General features: G+C 38.7%; 1 protein-coding gene across 1 annotated transcript in view; it reads right to left on the reverse strand.

The window, feature by feature from the left end:
- The window catches only part of MORC1 (MORC family CW-type zinc finger 1), a 187,187-nt gene that overhangs the window by 29,456 nt on the left and 137,907 nt on the right, over positions 1 to 19,824 (reverse strand). Inside the window, exons 21-23 of the mRNA XM_044254799.1 lie at positions 13,183 to 13,245; positions 11,787 to 12,032; positions 7,706 to 7,810 (exon numbers count right to left, since the gene is read on the reverse strand). Of these exons, the coding sequence (XP_044110734.1) occupies positions 7,706 to 7,810; positions 11,787 to 12,032; positions 13,183 to 13,245 (414 nt within the window). The remainder of the gene's footprint in view (positions 1 to 7,705; positions 7,811 to 11,786; positions 12,033 to 13,182; positions 13,246 to 19,824) is intronic.

Below are 19,824 nucleotides of genomic sequence, written 5' to 3' on the forward strand. Positions count from 1 at the left end.
TGCTGGTGACCTGATGAATTATGCTGTGGAGAGTGAGTATAGACATTTTTTCCTCCATAACCTTTAGGGAAGCTCTGGTTTGCCTCTTGTAAAGGAGCTCTCTGCCTGTGAAATTTCTGATAGTGTTAGCAACAATCAGAGCATTATACAAGTTCATACAGAGTTCATAAATAACATCATCAACCAGGAAAACTAAGAAATGGCCTACTTTTGAAATTAAGGCAACTTTGATCATCTGAAATCACATTCTTACAATACCACTGAAGTTTACTCTTAAAAAACAATTTCTGTTAGGAGCTGGAAAACTGATGTGTATTTAGGGCAAATTCAGCATTTAGGGACTGACTGGCTATGTAGGTTACTTATTTACCTTCTTTTTTTTTTTTTTTTTTTACCTGCTCTTGGGTTACAGAGTCATCTTTTCACTTCATTGTCATGTAGGACTGATGCTGAAACAGAGTGCTTATAGCTGTTGTTTCTGTGTGGTGGGGTTTCATTTTTGGCTATGATAAAGCACACACGCAGATACTGGAGACTCATCAGCTATGCCAGATGGCTCCCAGCTTTTCTGACATACCACAGACACCCTGCGAGTGGCCCTAGAGATTCAGAACTGTTTGATGACTTTCCTGAGCTGGAATCAGCCTCTTCTGAAAGATGTCCCTACAGAGCTAAGGAGGTATAACTGGAAAAGGACTTAATTCTGAGACAAGAATATGGTTCCATCTATACCTTCCTTTATTCATATGTCTTTCCTTAGCCCCAGAAACTGCCACATTCTGAGCTAGACCCTGGAGGGCACATCCTTCGTAGCAAATACAGAGACTCCGCTGCCAAACTCTTAAAATACATCTGTCAACGATGATCTGGCCATCAGATTTTTAAAAAAAATATCTGCAGATCAAGAAAAATGAAATGAATCCATCTGCCAATCTGTTCTTGAGACCAGGTACGAGCCAAAGAGGCTGAAATGACCACAGAGGACAAAAAGGCTCAAGGCGCACCAACCAAAAGGAAGTAGGGTTTCTGGATATTAACTAGGCAGGTCTACCCCAACTTGAAGAAGTCACAACAGATGTTCTCCCACAGTCTTAGCAACATGGGCTTGCCACTGATATTCAGAGTAGAAAAAGAAAAAAAGATTATTATATAATTTAGAAAAATGATAAATACCAGTATTTAGGAGGAAGGTAAATGTGGTTTCATATCAGAGTCAGAAAATATTCATAATGTCAGTTGGGAACTTGTGCTCCCCCAAGATGAATAAAAGCATGCACAGTGCAACAAAAAGTCAATACTTTTATACCCTGACTCGAGTCTCAGGAAATTAGTCTCACTCAACTTCTCCGACTTACTGTCAACATTGGCAATGTTATTCCCCTGGTGTTTCTGAATTTTGAAGCTTTCTTTCAATTGATCATTTTCTTTCCTGACCATCTGCTGTAGCCTGGAAACCTAATTTTCCCAGTCACCTTTCAGAACAGACCCCCTAGGACATCTAGTCTATACAGTTTCTTCCCATATGGTGACATAACTTGAGACTCTTTCCTCTTTGATAGGATGCTCGGCAATCTAGTCCCAGTTTTGCTTTTATTTTTCTTGTTCCTGTTAAGCATGGTGCAGTGCCCATTGATCAGAGGGCTTGATTTTGTGGGGCACCAGCATGGTATGGGGCTCATATGCCAAAATTTTGCCTGGAGTAAATCACATAGCAGTGCGCTCGAGTTTTTAATTGAACTAAGACAAACTCTTAATTACAGCAATGCCACAGGGCAATGCTCTAGTAAAGCAGAACCGTGGCAACATTCACTCAGACACTGATCCCCGTAACAGAGGCTGGTGCCTCTACAAGGGGTGATCTGAAAGAATTTCTACTTCCTTCCCATCTAGGGTTAACTGGGACAAATTTGAACTTACACATGGGTTTGGAAATGCCTGCGACAGAAAGAGTTCAGAATCAGAGAGGGTAGGGTATGCGTTTTGAGCATGGAAGATGAAAAATAATAGGTCAAAGGTCAAGCAACACCAGCTCATGGAAGGGGATGGTGATCAAGTTATGATCACAACCATGTTCCTACAAGTGGTAATCCTAGACAAGAAGAAGATTCTCCTCTCCAGGAACCAACCCTGCGATGATGGTCCTGATGATGTCTACGGGACTCTGGGTGGACTGGAAAAAGAAGGGCCAGGTCTTAAGCAGAAAAGAACTTTATTGGATAGATCAGATTTAGGGTGGATAGGTAAGAAATGAGATAAAGGGAAGTTAGCTTAACATGGGCAAGGATGATGGATTGGTTTTTTAAAATGAATTCAAGACCCTTGCCTAGAGAAGGCCCATCTGTGGAATTCAGAAAACCTGTCCAACCCCAAATGCTGAATGTTAATCGATGTGTTATTTCTTTGTCCTTGAAATCCTTGCCCCTGTGTAAAGTGTATCTGTGTACTCCAACCAACCTGTGTGGAAGGGGCTGGTGAACAGATGTGGGGAACAGTGTGGGGAGATGGAAGAGAAAGTGAGAAGTCACAAGGAGATGTGGTTAAAAAAGTGGGAGCCCCAAGCAGAGAGAGTCAATTATCATATGGTTTCACTTATTTGTGGAGCATAACAAATAGCATGGAGGACAAGGGGCATTAGAAAGGAGTAGGGAATTTGGGTAAATTGGAAGGGGAGGTGAACCATGAGAGACTATGGACTCTGAAAAACAATCTGAGGGGTTTGAAGTGGCGGGGGGGTGGGAGGTTGGGGTACCAGGTGGTGGGTATTATAGAGGGCACGGCTTGCATGGAGCACTGGGTGTGGTGAAAAAATAATGAATACTGTTTTTCTGAAAATAAATAAATTGGAAAAAAAAAAAAGAAAAAAAAAGTGGGAGCTCAAGCTGAACAGCTAGCGTTCAAGGTGACCACTTCCTGGCAGTGTAACCCTGAGCAAGTTGATTTTCCTCACCTGTAAGTTGGGGATGAAAAGAGAATTTACCCCTCAGGTTGCAAGAAGAATTAGATGAGAGGATCTGTGTGAAGAGCCATAACTGAATTTCATCATGGCCATAAAGAAAGGGGAAAGGCACGCCCCACTCACACACACACACACATACACAGGCAGACACACAAAAGAATTTCAGAATACAGTTTTACAGGGTCAGAGAGATAATAAATCTGGATCATCTCAGTTACCCTGAAGGGGTGGAAGGAACTGTACCTGTGCTAACAAGATTATGAAAAATAATGAAAGAAGACAGATGACCCTACATGTAATGTCTCTAAGGGTCCAACGGAGAGGCTACCTAGGGCATTCTGAAGAGGTTTAAGATGTTCTTAAAAAAACTCATTATTTCCATGACAATTTTTTAATCTCTAGAAAACACCTAGAGTTTTAACTGAGTCCCAGTTGGAGACTTCCACAGTGCCAAATGACATGCAAGGTCTTACCAAGAACTCTCTCATTGCACAGACTTTGAAAATGAATGAACCACGCTGGCAAGAAGGGCAAGAATAAATTAGTATCAGGAAGGAAAAAACAAGGCCACAGAGGTGACACCAGCAAACTACAGGATCAGAAGCAACTGGAGAAAAGGGAAATGAAGCCCAGGGCCACACGGATAGTCTGGGAGCATGTTAAGTGTGAGACACGGTGTAGAACAAAAAGACAAACCTTAAAAATGACTGCACAATGAGCATTATATCTCAATGAGAAAAGAAAAAAAACAAAAGAATAGTTTTTCTTAAGAAATAACTTCCAGAGACCATAGGCCTTGGAGAGAAAAGAATATGAAGAAAATTCAGTCAAGAACGAGGTGGAGTGAGAAGAGGAAGAACTTAGGAAAACAGGTCAAACTGCTGTAACCCTAAGCCACAGCAGATGAGACATCCGGGAGAATGAACGGTAACACGGCAGCAGTCGTCAGTGGTGGTCAGATTCGGGAGAGATCGGAAAAGCCATCAACACTCTCGTCATTTCAGGCAAAGCTGCACAGCCGTCAGTAGGACAGCCCGAGTGAGGTGTGCCTGGAACTTGGAAGAGAGAAAAATGAAGTACACAACTATGAAAAGAAAAGCCGTTCAAAAGGCAGACGGACAGACACAGCAAAGAGAAGAGGGTGCTTAACAGACAGACTCCTTATCCATACAATATGAGAAAGATACACTCCTCGGAGCACAGGTGGAACAGGGCCTGTGGCTTTCGCGGTACAGTCACATGGGTGATATCGTCACTGTCACGCTTTAGGGGAGGTCAACATGGCAGCCTGTCTTCACGGGAAGCCTTTTAAATATTCAGTCAAGTAACTCGCCAGCAAGAGTCAGACCGTAATTGGCCAACCCATGCAGATTGGCACAAAGGGAGAGCGTGCACGGTGTCAGTCTGTGTGTGCCTTCCAGTCGGACAGAGACTGTATTTATCTTTCAAATGACCCAACCACTATTATGATACTGTGCAATGGTCTCATCAGTTCGGATAATGTAAAATCATCCCTGTGCGATGATGGGCTTTCTCTGATGTGCTGAACATATATTTCTTTCTTTTTTTAAAAAAAATTTTTATTTATTTATATGACAGACAAGAGATCACAAGTAGGCAGAGAGGCAGGCAAAGAGAGAGAGAGAGAGGAGGAAACAGGCTCCCTGCTGAGCAGAGAGCCCGATGCAGGGCTCGATCCCAGGACACTGGGACCATGATCTGAGCCGAAGGCAGAGGCCTTAACCCACTGAGCCACCCAGGCGCCCCGAACATATATTTCTAAGCCTATTACACTTGAAAATAAGGACCTGGGCCCCAGTAAATTCACCAAAATAGTAAAACCACCTGGTTGTAAGGGGATGAAAAGAGTCCTGTGTAGTAGCTGATTCTTCTTCTCTAAGTGATAATCTCTTGCAGCGCTGTTGGCTGAGTGCCTCCCTTCTACACACGGGGTCAGAATTAAAGCATATGCATAGAGACACACACACACGGAAGCACTACAGGGTAAAGAGAACTAGGTAGAAAGCCAGGGGTTAAGAAGAATCATTTTTCTAATTTGTGAGTTTTAGAAAGTATAGACAAACATTCAGAAGCAATTATTTCCTACTGGAATTACAGTAATGACAGCCTAACACAGAAATTGATGTGCCCCTGTGGATAATTCATATTTATCTAAATAAATCAGGCACCCTGAGTTTGAGAACAGATGTCCCACGAGGATCAACAGGGCACAAATAAATCCTACCCCCACCACACACACAAATAACATAAAACTTGAGAAATATTACATAAAAAGAAAACAATTATAATATAAATGTCATACCTAGCTTGTGAAAAAGTACTCACTAAAAGCTATATGCAAAGCTTAGGAAGGTGACAGGTTCATGGCTACATGAAAAACATGCCAACAGGACTGTGGAAAACACGCAGTGACTAGTACGGCTCACAGGGACCGTGAAATCATGTTCTTTCCAATACCAGTTGTACTTCCTATTCCCTTCTGGTTGCCAATTACATTTTGATTCTTTTCCTTTTGGAAAATACTTTGGTGTTTCCTTTCTTCCTGGGTTTAGTTGTTCCTTTTTGTTAAAATGAAGGTTTTTCCTGCTCCCTTTCACAAATGACTCCTAGACCTTCTCAATATCCCTTCAGATGGCCTCTTAACACAAGAAGTCATATGATGCCTGGGATGAAGGGGGCAGGGAGGGAATGTGGATGAGACAAGTCTGGCCGGAGTTGGTCCCTGTGGAGCTGGGAAATGGGCACTCGGGAGTTGATGGTACTATGTTTGAAATATTCCATCATGGAACATTTTTTTTAAAAGATTTTATTTATTTATTTGGCAGACAGAGATCACAAGTAGGCAGAGAAGCAGGCAGAGAGAGAGGGGGAAGCAGGCTCCTCGCTGAGCAGAGAGCCCGATGTGGGCCTTGATCCCAGGACCCTGGGATCATGACCTGAGCCGAAGGCAGAGGTTTTAACCCACTGAGCCACCCAGGTGCCCCGAAAACATTTTTTTAATAAAACTTCCATTGTTGGAGTATTAGCCTCCAACTCAAAGGATGAATACCCAACTTTTGTATCAACATATCAACATAGACGGAGCTAGAGGAGATTATGCTGTGAAATAACTCAAGCAGCAAGAGTCAATTATCATATGGTTTCACTTACTTGTGGAGCATAAGGAGCAACACAGAGGACACTGGGAGATGGAGAGGAGAAGTGAGTTGGGGGAAACTGGAGGGGGAGATAAACCATGAGAGACTGTGGACTCTGAGAAACAAACTGAGGGTTTTGGAGGGAAGGAGGGTGGGGGGATGAGTGAGCCTGGTGGTGGGTATTATGGAGGGCACGTATTGCATGGAGCACTGGGTGTGGTGCATAAACAATGAATTTTGGAACACTGTAAAGAAATAAAATAAAGTAAAATGGATAAATAAAAAATAAAGCCTCCACTGTTGTTATGCCATATACTTTCTGACAATTATTTTCTGCTGATGGGCACAAAAATTAGGCTGAAGTCAGAAGACACCTCAGCTAAAGACAGGTATAATGAGACCAGGCCCCTTTCTTTTTTTGAGGGGTGAGGAGAAAGAGAATGTGCACGTTCACTGGGCAGGGAGAGAGAGAAAGGATCTTAAGCAGGGTGCACACCCAGCATGGAACACTATGCAGGGCTTGATCTCATGACCTCGAGATTAAGACCTGAGCTAAAATCAAGAGTCTGACAGTTAGCCAACTGAGCTACTCAGGCAAGGCAAGGCCCCTTTCTAAATACTCTCCCTTATATTATGATGTCAACAAACAGCAACCATGTAGATGACTATAGTTATTCTTATTTAAAGGGTAGCTATAAGCTCCTTGGCGATCAAAGTAAAAAGAGAACTCATACAGTAAGCAATACAATTCATATTCTAACAAAAGGAAGCACCAAATAGATATTTTTCCTGCCATTAAATTCTAATATCTAAATGAACTTTTAAATTACAGTGCAAAGAACACTAAACAGCATAATGGCCAATGTCTCTAACACGGCAGTGTTAAATAGTAAGATGCAGTATTCCTCACATGGCCAGTCCTGGAGTCAGTTCTTCCTATATATCAAAGGCTTTCTTCCACACCTGTATCAATAAGGCAAAGCAAGTCTGCTGGGATCTATAGGATAGTCAGACACAAAGGCCTTTGATAGTGACTACCAAAGTTAGAATCAGGGATACACAATCTAGGGGAATAAGCTGAAATACATCTATATTTCCTGAATATATTTCTCTAGGGCTTTTGGCAGTGGCCTAATGTAAGTCAGTTGAGAATTACACTTTCTGGTGGGGATCCCTGCTATAAATTACAGAAAGGGTCATATGCTTTAGGTTTGGGCATGTAGATTTCAGAATGATCTTCAAGTTTTACATATATATTATATATATAATATATACACAGGTATATATTATATATAAATAAATTGTATGGATTTGCATACTATTAAAGTTTTCTCACCCTAACAACTCAAATAAAAAGCATCATGATTAGCTGTCAGAATATATAAGTCCCAGTGCCATTTTCACTAGTTTCTATAGCCTTAGATATGTAACTAACTTTTCTGAGTCTTGTTTCTTCACCTAAAAACTAGGTTATTCAATTAAATGTTTCATTACTTTGAGGTACTAATATGACATGCTTCTTGAATTCCTCTAATTTTCATGAACGCAAATCAATCTCAAGGTGTCATTTAGCCTATGAAATTTATCTCACCAGGATTATATCTGGATAATCGCCATTGCTGGTTTCAATTTCAATCAAAGCCTTAGATTCCTGCACAAGGTTTTGACTCTCCTTCCTATTAATTTCCCAGGAAGAGGCAAGATATTAACAGGAAATATACGAGAGTTAGCAGCAATCACTGGTATATACTAAACCACATTCATTCAGCCTCTATTCACTTCTGTAGAGAAGCAAACTTCTGGGGGCACCTGGATGGCTCAGTCTGTTAAGCCTCTGCCTTTGGCTCAGGTCATGATCTCAGGGTCCTGGGATCAAGCCCCGCATTGGGCTCTCTTGAGTAGAAAGCCTGCTTCCCCCTCTCTCTCTGCCTGCCTCTCTGCCTACTTGTGATCTCTGTCTGTCAAATAAATAAATAAAATCTTTAAAAAAAGAAGCAATTTCTGTGGGAAATATGGAAAATTCAATTTCTGATCTTTGCCCTCAAGAAATATATGATTTAGGTAAGCACTTGTAAAAGTTAAAAAAAAATACACAACAATAAAATAAGAGTATCATAAGGCAAATTAAGTGTGAAATGAGCGCTGCAGACTACAAGCCTCAATAGTGAATCAAACAATCTTCATGAATTACTGCCCATACACTGAATAAATACGTCTCATGTGGATATACACGTTGTTCTTAAAATTTAGGTAGATGTTGCTGTGGGGACATAAGATATACCTTCATTTCAAAATATCTATAATGGCTTTCTGTTATGTAGTTCTTAATCGGTAGATGGACAATGCCTATTATTATGCGAGATCTCTGTGTCATTTTTTTAAAAAAGATGTCTTCACACTTGAAAAGATGGGAAACAGCTGGTATAAAAAATGTATGATGCCGGGAAAGGTCTCTTTTGACTGGAATGGCTACTAGTAGGTGCTCGGCTTCTCAAGAGCAAGAACTGTGTCAACCTCTGCACCCTCAGCACCTGGCCCCACAGAAATGCTTAGCATATGTTTGTTTGCTGGAATGAATTAACGAAGGACACTGAGAGAACATAAAAGGGAATTAAAAGCTGCAGATGTAGGAAACAATAAGAATATTATTTTTACTGGGAGCCCCGCTTTCAGGAAAAGCTGTTGAGGGTAAGGAAAGTGGAACCTTCTGAGAAACACAAGGAGGTGATAAAAATAATTCTCTAGGAAGAGCAATTAACTAACAATTAACAATTAATTAATCACCTGTGTTAATAAAGTTGAATTGTGGTACATTTAAGTTAAAACATTAACTAATTCCAGAGCTACTCTTATCAAGGTTTTAGAGCACATTATAAGATTGACTCGGGCATATCTGTCTTCCTAATTCCATCTACTTAGGCTAATGATAAAATTAATGATACTTCCCGTGCCTCCTCTGGTAGTGGTAATGCCCAGAGTGCTTACTGGACAGAATATTAGAAATTTACGGCAAATACTCCTCAAGTAATTGAAAGTTGTTTCAGTTGAGGTTTAAATTTTGGTTAAATTCATTTTTCGAATGTTACAGAATTCCAGTCTCCTGATCTGCCCCAATTCTAGATTTTTGTATATAATATCTTCTGAAGTGAAATTTTCTTGCATTTCCAAGAGTTGACATCCACCTATCTCCACGTCTTCACATTCCATTTGCTAATCAGTCCATTCCAATCTGATTTCTACTCCCTTCACTCCAACAAAAACAATAAAATTCTTCGGAGATCACCCCTATTTTCTCTAAGTCATTAAATAAATGGACTTTTTTAGACCTTTCAACAGAAGCTAGCCTCTCTGACTAACTCTCCTTGAACTGACATTTTCTACCTCTCGGTTTTAATGAGGAAGCAAGCACCTGGCCTGTCCTCTTCCTGCCCAATCATTCCTTCACCATCACCTGGACACACTTACTCCTTATAGCTAGCCATTAGATGGTAAAATCCCTCAGGCTTCTGTCCAGTCTTTCTTCTCTTCTTACCCTTACTCCTCACTCAGCGTGTCCTCTTTGAGGTCTCAAACTGATTTACCACCAACAGACCCAGCCACCTTCTAGAATTTTCTATTTCAAAGAACAGAACCACCATCGAACCAGGTGCAGGGCCCAAAAATACTGTAGTCCTTGACATTCCCCTCTGTTTCACCATCTGTACCTAATACATTGCCAGCATGGGTCAGTGTCTCCTCCTCAAGACAAACACACAAGGAACAAATGCACCCCCTCCTCTGATTGGCCGCCATCACCTCAGCCCAAGCTGCCAGTGTTTTCCCCTAGGAGACCACTGTTAATAGCCCCCTGACTGCTCTGCCCATATTCACCAGAGGCTTCCATACTCAGCGAACAATCTTCTCTAAAGGAAGATCTGATTATACTACCTCCTTTCAGTGGTGTCCCACTGTTTTTAGGATAAATGCAAAACCCCTTGTCAAAGTCTGTAGGCCCTGCATGGTTCTGGTCACTCTCTAAGCTTCTCACCCCACAGTCCCTTTCCATCTCTCCGCCCTGCCAGAGCTTCCTTGTCTTCGTAAGGTACTCTGTATTCACCAGCATCCTTCTTTAGCGTATGTGTGCATCCTTTGGAAATGCTCTTCCTCTCTTTTTACCAATTTAATTGGGATTCAATCCTAAAAATTCAGCCATTGTTTTCACAGGATTTTTTTCATCACTTTGTCCCATTCAGTCCCTCCAGGCAGGGTCAAATCCCTTATTATAAGTACTCATGCTACTAAGTCATTAAAAACTGCCAAAGTAGCAGTTTACATTTGTTTAATTATTGGATTATCTGTCTCCGTGTAAGTTTAATGCAACCAGGGACTGTATGTGGGTTTGCTCACAGTTAAATCCCCTGTAGTTGGCTAGCATACTGAGTGGCACTTAATAGATGATTTTATACACACATACCACACTAAGTGAATCTCTGTAGTCTAAAATGTGTTATCTTAACACCAAGGTACTCTTCAACTTCAAAATTAGAGGGAACTGGTCCTCAGATATTTTAAGAGAATGAGCTACCCAAAAATGGAATGAGAAATGCTACCTCCAGAGGTAATACGTTTCTGTCACTAAAGATTTTCCAGAAGAACCTATACACCATTTGCCAAAGACTTTACAAAAGAACATGTGAGATATTTCTGCAGTGTAACAATTGTACAGAATAATTCCTTTAGAAAGAACCATGCCTAAAATATCTTCTCTCCCACAATGCTTAACACAGTATCTTTACACAGAGCAAAGTTCAGTAGATATTTGCTGATCAAATTAGTTTACGGCTTTCAGAGCCTAGGGCAATTTATGTGAATATTTTCCCTGGTGGCCCATCTCTACCCTTTAAGGGTAAATTTAATTTGGGGAAACAGTAAAAAGGCATTAGAAATCAAACTTGATGAACAAGACAGATAAGGTAGGCAATGAACTTTGGCTTATAAAAGATTTTAAATGGTGGTGAGATATTGTCTGTTATCATCCACCACTGAATCTGACATAGGTTAAATGACCACTGAAATGTAGGTATTCTTATTAATATATGCTAAATCTGAGAGCAAGTTCTCAAAAAGGGATTAAATAAGAATAATACTGTAAGAATGAAAGTACAGTGATTCTTTTGAAAAAAAAAAAAAAACAAACTCATTTGGAAATTGTGGGGTGATGCATTTGTTAAAATCAGTCCCACTACTTAAGTGTATTATCAAGATTATATTCCATTTTTCCAGAACCTCAACTACTGGGGTAATTACCTATTATAAAATCTGGCTAAGAATTTTTGCTATAAAGCATCGAATGCAGAATCCTCCAGATTATAGGTTCATCCTATATGAATATGTTTCTTTCAAATACAGATCTTAAATCCTTTTCCCATGCAGGCATTCTTAGGGCCCTGTTAGTTGGTTGAGCCTCACACAGTGCACTGATGTGCTGTCATTAGCCTTCTGACGTTTCTTCCAAAAGAGAATAGGGAGGAAAAAAATAGAAATTGGGACCTTGTCCTGAAAACTCCACTGACAATACGCATGCTATAATTAGAGTGCTTTAAAAACGTGAAAATGAAGCAGAACCTTTCCCCAGTGCTATTTCCGGAATAAGTGAATGACTATACATTTTGCGGATAAGAAAAGAAAAACACCTGGGACCTCTGGACTGGGCTGACGTTTTCTGGCAGGGTGGCTGGACGTCTGGGCTGCTGAGGCTTTGCTTTCTTCTGTGGAGACTTCTTCATAATTTTAGTGTCTGTAATACATTCCACATCAGAGTCTGTCCCTTCTGTGTTTCTCTTCCAGCCTCTGTGGCTGACACGAAGCTCAAAGGAGGCAAGGGACCCCTGCTTCAAGTCATCGCCCCTAGGCCTGACTTTCTGAGTTATTGTGTTTTCCTGGAGTAACAAAGAACATGTTTTCATTTTGGGGGAGCCAGTTTATTTATAATTAATTATCATTTCCCTCAAAACCATATGACATTAGGTGATACTTATTACTAATAAACACTGTAAAAACTTTAAAAAGCAGAAGTGTAGAAAATAGGCTTTAGCAAATATATACCATTGTAAGGTCTCACTCAGAATTTGATTCAGCAGAGGAGGCCTGAGCCAAGAAATTTTCTAATTCTGGGATGCCTGGGTGGCTCCGTCATCAAGCATCTGCCTTCGGCTCAGGTCATGATCCCATGGTCCTGGGATTGAGCTCTGCATCAGGCTCCTTGCTCCGTGGGAAGCCTGTTCTCACTGTCCCACTCTCCCTGCATATGTTCCCTCTCTCGCTGTCTCTCTCTCTGCCACATAAATAAATCTTAAAACAAAACAAGACAAAAAACAAAAAAACCCTTCTGATTCTGAGGATGCAGAAGATTACAGACTGAGAACATAGTATGCTTCCTGACTTTCTCCCAACAGAGGTTTACTTGCCTTTGGTTCTCTGGAGCAAAAAGTCAGTAATCTAGCTATCAATCCCATCATCTGCATGTTAATAAATAACTAAAATTGTAGTTTTCTGTATGTACATGTTCGTGTGTGATTGGTATAACTGAAAACCCCAAAGGTTAAAAAAAATATTCTAAAACTTCCATTTTAGATTGCAACAGACATTTGAGGAATATAATAGAACACAAAGGAACCACAAGAAACAATGTAGGAATTGCAGATACAACATATTTCTAGGCAAATATATATCCACAGACTGAATCAATGTATCTTTCTATATATATGATTACATATCTACATATACACATACATAGCCATAGAAAATATGAAAAATACATTAAAATATTTAAAACAGTCATCACCTCCAGATAGTAAGACTATGGGTGACTTAAATTTTATCTATCTCTTATTTACTTTATTTTCTAAGTTTTTCCTAGGAAACATGTATCACTCTAATAAGACAAACAAATAATGGTATTTAAAAATATGTGTTAGTGTTTCACTCTCTGAGCCTCATTACCCATGGTGACATTTGGCCCTTGAGAAATTCTTACCCTTCATATGGGAAACAAGACACAAATGGCTAAATCCTACTTTAATTACTCACCTTACATGTTGAAGTTCGGCAGGTAGTAGTAGACTCGGTGATCCTATTTGGTATAAACTGAGGCTTTTATGGGGGAAAAATGGTTAGATGAATGTAAGTAAAAAAAAACCTTTCAATTGAAATATTACAATAATCCAACAGTCTTCATTTCTTAATGGAGTTTCAAGATTGCACACCTTCACTAAGAACCGTTTAAGGGGTCCGTTGTCGTTGAGATCTATTGCGACTCTGTTGTAATGACAGGTAACCAGGTAAAATGAGAATGCAATGGTCTGCCAAACATCACAGATCAGATGTCTCCTGAGCAATTTCAGGACCACTATATCCAACAGGCCCCCACAGCCCCTGTCTTCTTTCTCTGGAGGCCCTCTGTCCTGCACGTGCAGGTCCCAGCATCTGGAATGAATCCTGACCTTCAGCAATAGCTCTGGTTCAGAGCTCGGGGCTGGAGCGTCAAGGCACATTTGAGGGCAGACTGGCCTCAGCGGTGTCCCTGATACTGGGATGCTGCTTGTGCTCATAGGCACAGCTGAACAGAGAGAGGAAGCAATTGTTCTGCCTGTAAAAGAAGTGCCTTTTAAGTTAATATTTTGATGTGACGATGGCCACGTTAAAATGATGAGACATTCATGAAATACACCGAGAGAAGATAAAGAATAATACAGGCCCTACCCCCAGGCTCATGTTCATTCCCCCTGGGATGTGAGCCTGGTTCGAGGTCTGCTTGGACCTCTTTTCTGGTAGAACAACCATTCATGTTCACTGGACCACAACACCCGTGTGGGAAACAGCTCAGTGGCCAGATTCTCTGGGACACAACATTTCCTTTCCTCTTGTAAATACCTGAATCAAAATTGGGAGTCCTGACTGATGAAGGGTTGGTTCTGCTCTGATGAAAATTTTTCTGAGATGGATGGCCTGCACAGATTTTGAAATAGCACCTTTTCTTCTGAGACACAAAAGCCTCTTGGAACATCCTATAAACTTCACATACCTTTCAAGACGACCCTTCCAAAACAGAATTATTTTGCTTCTATACCTGCACCTGCCTTCAACCAGTACTACTTCTTTTTTTTTTTTTAATTTATTTATTTGACAGACAGAGATCACAAGCAGGCAGAGAGGCAGGCAGAGAGAGAGGAGGAAGCAGGCTCCCTGCTGAGCAGAGAGCCCAGTGCGGAGCTCGATCCCGGACCCTGGGATCATGACCTGAACTGATGGCAGAGGCTTTAACCCATGAGCCATCCAGGTGCCCCTCAGTACTTCCAGGTGCCCCAACAGTACTTCTAATGCATTCCCCCTCCTGACTAGTGACATCACCAAACATCCAGACACCAGAGCTAGGTTATCTTTGTTGCGTCATCACCCTCAACCCTCCACCTTATCAGTGACGAAGTCTTATAGATTTCTTCACTTAAATGTCTTTTAAATTTGGAATTTTCTCTAGCCTCAAGTCACCATATTGTTTTAAGGTTTTTACCATCTTTTGATTCAACTATTTTCTATAATCTTGTGTTACTTGCTTCCGCTCCCTTCCCCCTGGTCTCCCAGAGAAGAATTAATGCTTTATTTTCTATAACCCCATAACATTGCTTCTTTTGAGATGTTTATGCAGATAATATACTCACATGGAACAACACACATTTTTTAAAGTATATTTGGAAAACTCTCCATACTACTCTATTCTTCATTTGTCCAGTTCACATTCCACTGCTGTTGTTTTTCTGTTTATCTTTCCAGAGTTCTGTTTATACCTCATACAGAAGCATATATAAATAAGCTTTCCCTACCTTTTTTGAGTATGCTATAAGTATACTATGCACACAGTCTATATCTTGCTTTTGCACAAAGGATACATCCTAGAGATCTTTATTAGTACTTAAAAAACTTCTTCATTTCCTTTTACAGATGCATCATATTCTAATAACGTACTGTTATATAAAAATTTATTTAGGGGCACCTGGGTGGCTCAGTGGGTTAAAGCCTCTGCCTTCGGCTCGGGTCATGATCCCAATGTCCTGGGATCGAGCCCCGCATTGGGCTCTCTGCTCAGTGGGGAGCCTGCTTCCTCCTCTCTCTCTACCTGCCTCTCTACCTACTTGTGATCTGTCTGTCAAGTAAATAAATAAAATCTTTAAAAAAAATTTATTTAACCAGACCTGCTGATAAACATTTAGGTCTTCTCAACATTTCATTCTACATAGTATTTTATAATGACATATAAAATAGGTAATTTTGTAAATACATAATTTTATATTTATTATATATAATCAATTTCTAAAAGTATAATTTCTGGATCAAAAGGTATATGCATTTGTAACTTTGATAGACACTGTCCACTATCTCCACCAGGCTCTTTGGTGGCTCAGCATAGTCATCCTTGTGACTATTTCAAGAGCAGTGATAAAAACTACATTCTTTATTTTGAGAGTAGAGAGTATATATCAATTATGTATACATGACTATTATATATTATTGATTGTTTAGACATTCCTAGGTTGAGGATCAATTAAAACTTCCTATTAGCATGATTGACTCTTTTTCCATGTATCATTTGTAGCTTTTTGCTTTATGGAACTCAACACGATGTTAGCTGATATGAGAGATTCGTAATGGGTACATCTTTATTATAAACTGAAGACTTTAGTCTAATTTAATGCCCTTCCTTGGTCATTTAATGTTTTTTTCTCTTGAATTCCAAATTAATATTAGGCTGGACCCCTATTTGATTTTTGTACATCTGTTTGAGATCACACGTTCAATCCTTCTGAATTGCCTTTTTTTTTAGATATATTAGAATATAATTTGTAAACATTTTGCTTTTATCATGAACAATGAAGTTTTTAATCTAAAGTACAAAAAACAAAACAAAACAAACAAAAAACCCTAAAGTACAAATGTTGCAAGGAGAAGCTAGACAGTAAGCAGTGGATGTTACAGAAATATAATATATAATATATAACATAAGTTTAATGTAAAATTAGAATATTAAGTGGTTTCTGAGAATTACATTTTTTCATTTTTGAACCATTTCAAGGCAGTGAATTTCTCTATTCTCTTGGAAAATTTCTTTGGGGATAATCTTACAAGATTATTTTCAAATTTCCTTGAAATTATTTAAATATCACTTAACCTTATTTTTTTTTCTGTTTCCTAAGAGATCTAGGCCTGTCAACTCTCCAATGCTAAATATCACTGATCTTCCTAAAAACCAATGTTTCTTTTTTTTTTTTTTTAGTTTCTTTTCAGCGTAACAGAATTCATTGTTTTTTGCACCACACCCAGTGCTCCATGCAATATGTGCCCTCCCTAATACCCACCACCTGGTTCCCCCAACCTCCCACCCCCCGCCCCTTCAAAACCCTCAGATTGTTTTTCAGAGTCCATAGTCTCTCATGGTTCACCTCCCCTTCCAATTTCCCTCAACTCCCTTCTCCTCTCCATCTCCCCTTGTCCTCCATGCTATTTGTTATGCTCCACAAATAAGTGAAACCATACGATACTTGACTCTCTCTGCTTGACTTATTTCACTCAGCATAATCTCTTCCAGATGGGCATCTTCTATACAGCACAGGATCAAGCTTTGCCTTGTGATGCAACCTCAAGTTCCTTGTTCTTTATTAAGGTAAAGTTTAGGCCATTTGCATTTATTAATACCATATATGTGGTTGGTATTAGCTGTCATATTATTTTGTTTTTATTAAAAATTTATCTTAAATTTTTAATGATACATTCCATTTTCTTTTGTTTTGGTTGGATACTTCTTCTGATATTATGGAGGATTTTTCTTTCCCCCCAAGGAGATACCATTACAATGATAATTTTATAAAACTCTTATTCTTAGTTCTTTCCATCTTTACATATTATCTATAAGTTTCCTACCCTGGATGATGATGAAATTTATTTTCTCTACCTTCTTTTCTTCCACTGTTTACTGGTATTCTCTTTCTTTGTATTTACATCAGTACAAAAGTATGCTTAAATTGCTTCAATCTTTCTCCATCTTTTCATAGATGAAGCAAACAAATTACCTTTTACCTTCTTCCATCCTTGACTTTTTTTTTTTTTTTGGTTGAATTATTTCTACGTTGCCAGGGAATTTACATTCAGTTTGCTACCTAATGTTCCATATAGCTTAGCCTATAGTTTAACTATAGTGATGGTCTATATATAGCCTATAGTTAAATATAGTCAATGGCTAATTCCAGTTTTCTTGCTGTAGAATTTTCAGGTATATCTTGGCTGGCTGAAGTTTGATCTTGTTTTCCTCTAAAAGGGATTCCTGAGTTTGTTTGTTTGTTTTCCTGCTTTCAAAACTATTTGTTTGTAGGCTTTTTATCTGAAGGATGGTATGATGAATATAAAATTCTTGGTTTATATCTCCTTTCCTTAAAGGTCTTATAGTTCTTACTCTACTATCACCTGAGTGAAGTTTTCTGTAGAAAATTTGAAGCCAACCTGATTTTTTTTTGTCTCTGTGATTTGATCTTTATGCCTACTTATCAAAACATTTTATCTTTTTCTGCACAGCTGAGCAACTTTTCTAGTATATGTCTTATAGTTGTCTATTCTTGGGACAGTTTACCCTAACCATGCAGTGTTCTATTTCAAATATGCTGCTTCAAGATTTTTTGTGTTTAATTAAAAGTTTTCCTGGTTTATATCTTTAAAAATGTGTTCTTACCTTACTTTTTCTTTCAGTACTCCAGCTATACAAGTACTGAATCTCCTTTTCCTACTTCCATTATCATTTTCTTTGTAATTATAGGAGGTCCTTCCCAATTTCTATTCATTTTATTTGCTTTTTCACATTTATCTTCTACAGCAGGGGATAGATAGCAAACTTCTTCTGTGAAGGGCTAGACAGCAAATATTTTAGACTTCATAAACCACATATAGACTCTGTTGCATACTCTTCTTTTTTCAATCATCCAATAAGTAAAAATCATTTTTAGCTTAAGGGCCACACATGAATAGGTAGTGGACTAGATTTGGTCAATGGATATTAGTTCACTAACCCCTGCTCTATATCCCCATTGTGTTTATCAGAGTGATAATCTACCTTCGAATTCTTTCCAGTTGTATGATTTATTTTTTCTATATCTCCCTTGAGTTCAACCAAATCATGCTTTATTTTCATTGTCTCTTGCTGTTTCAACATCTCTTCCCAAGTTCTTATATTTCTTCTTTGAGATCTTCCTTCATAAAAAAAAAAAAACCAAAACTTTTTTTTTACTAAGTAAAAACTTGTTTCTAATATGTATGTAAAATTTCCTTCTGATCTGTGTCAACACTTTCTATTTTTACATTTCCAGCGGTACTGAGAAATAACTGACATACAGTTCATTGCATATAACTCAAGCGTATATTTTGATAAGATTTGACATATGTATAAAGTCATCATAAAAATCAAGATAATGAACATATTGATCATCCCAAAAGTTTCCTTGTGCTCCTTTGCAATCCCTCTCTACACCCCTTCCTACCTTCTCTGATCTTTCTCTCAATATCGGTTGTCTTCATTTTCTAGAATTTTTATTAAGTGGAATCATATAGTATGAAAGTTTTTTCTGGTTTCTTTCACTAGAAGAATTATTCTGAAATTAAACCATGTTGCTATGTTAATTCTTGCAATGTTGCAATGTCAGTTCATTCCTTTCTCTTGATGAGTACTACTCCACTGATTGGACTGACCATAATTTGTCCTTTCACTTATTAATCATCATTTAGGTGGTTTTCAGTTTTTGACCATTATAAGCAAAACTAATACGAGCATACAAGTTTTTGTGTAGACATACGCTTATGTTCATATGTATATTTGCTTGGTGAAGTGTCTGTTCAAATAATTGCCTATGTAATTATGTTGCTTGTCTTCTTACTGAGTTTTAAAAGTTCTTTACATATTCTAGATACAAGACTAGTGTCAGATATTGTTCCATAAATATTTTCTCTCAGTCAGTGGCTTGTCTTCTCAATTTCTTAACTGTGTACTTTGAAAAGCAAAAGTTTTTTTTTTTTAAATTTTAAAGAAATCCAATTTGTCAAAACTTCTTTTAGAGCTGGTGCTTTTTGATCATACTTAAGAAATCTCTGCTAAGCCCTAGGTCACTAAAATGTCTTCCTATATTTTATTCCAGAAGGTTTTTGGTTTTGACTTTTACATTTAAGCTTATAGTCCACTTCAAGATAATTTTGGTACTGAAGTAAGAGTCAAGGTTCATTATTTTGGGGGACAGATGGCTATCCAAGTGTTTTGGTAACATTTGTTGAAAGGTTATTCTTCCTCCCATTGAAATGTATTGGTCCCTTTACTGAAAAACAACAGAATATACATGTGAGAGTCTATTTCTGGACTCTCTATTCCACTGCTCCCTATGTCTCTTTTTATACCAATATCACACTATCTTGATTACTGTAGATTTATAATAAGTCTTGACATTAGGTAGTGTTGGTCCACCAACTGTTCTATTTCAAAGTTATTTTGACTACTGTTGGCACTCTACATGAATTTTAGAAATGTTGGCAATTTCTACCCAAAAAATCTTTCTTGAATTTTGATTGAGGTTGCATGAAGTATATAGACAAGTTGGGGAGAAGACACTTTAATAATATTGAATCTTCAAGTTCATGAACATAGGTTAT

The sequence above is a fragment of the Neovison vison genome, chromosome 6, assembly GCF_020171115.1.
Source record: "Neovison vison isolate M4711 chromosome 6, ASM_NN_V1, whole genome shotgun sequence".
Taxonomy (NCBI): Eukaryota; Metazoa; Chordata; class Mammalia; order Carnivora; family Mustelidae; genus Neogale; species Neogale vison.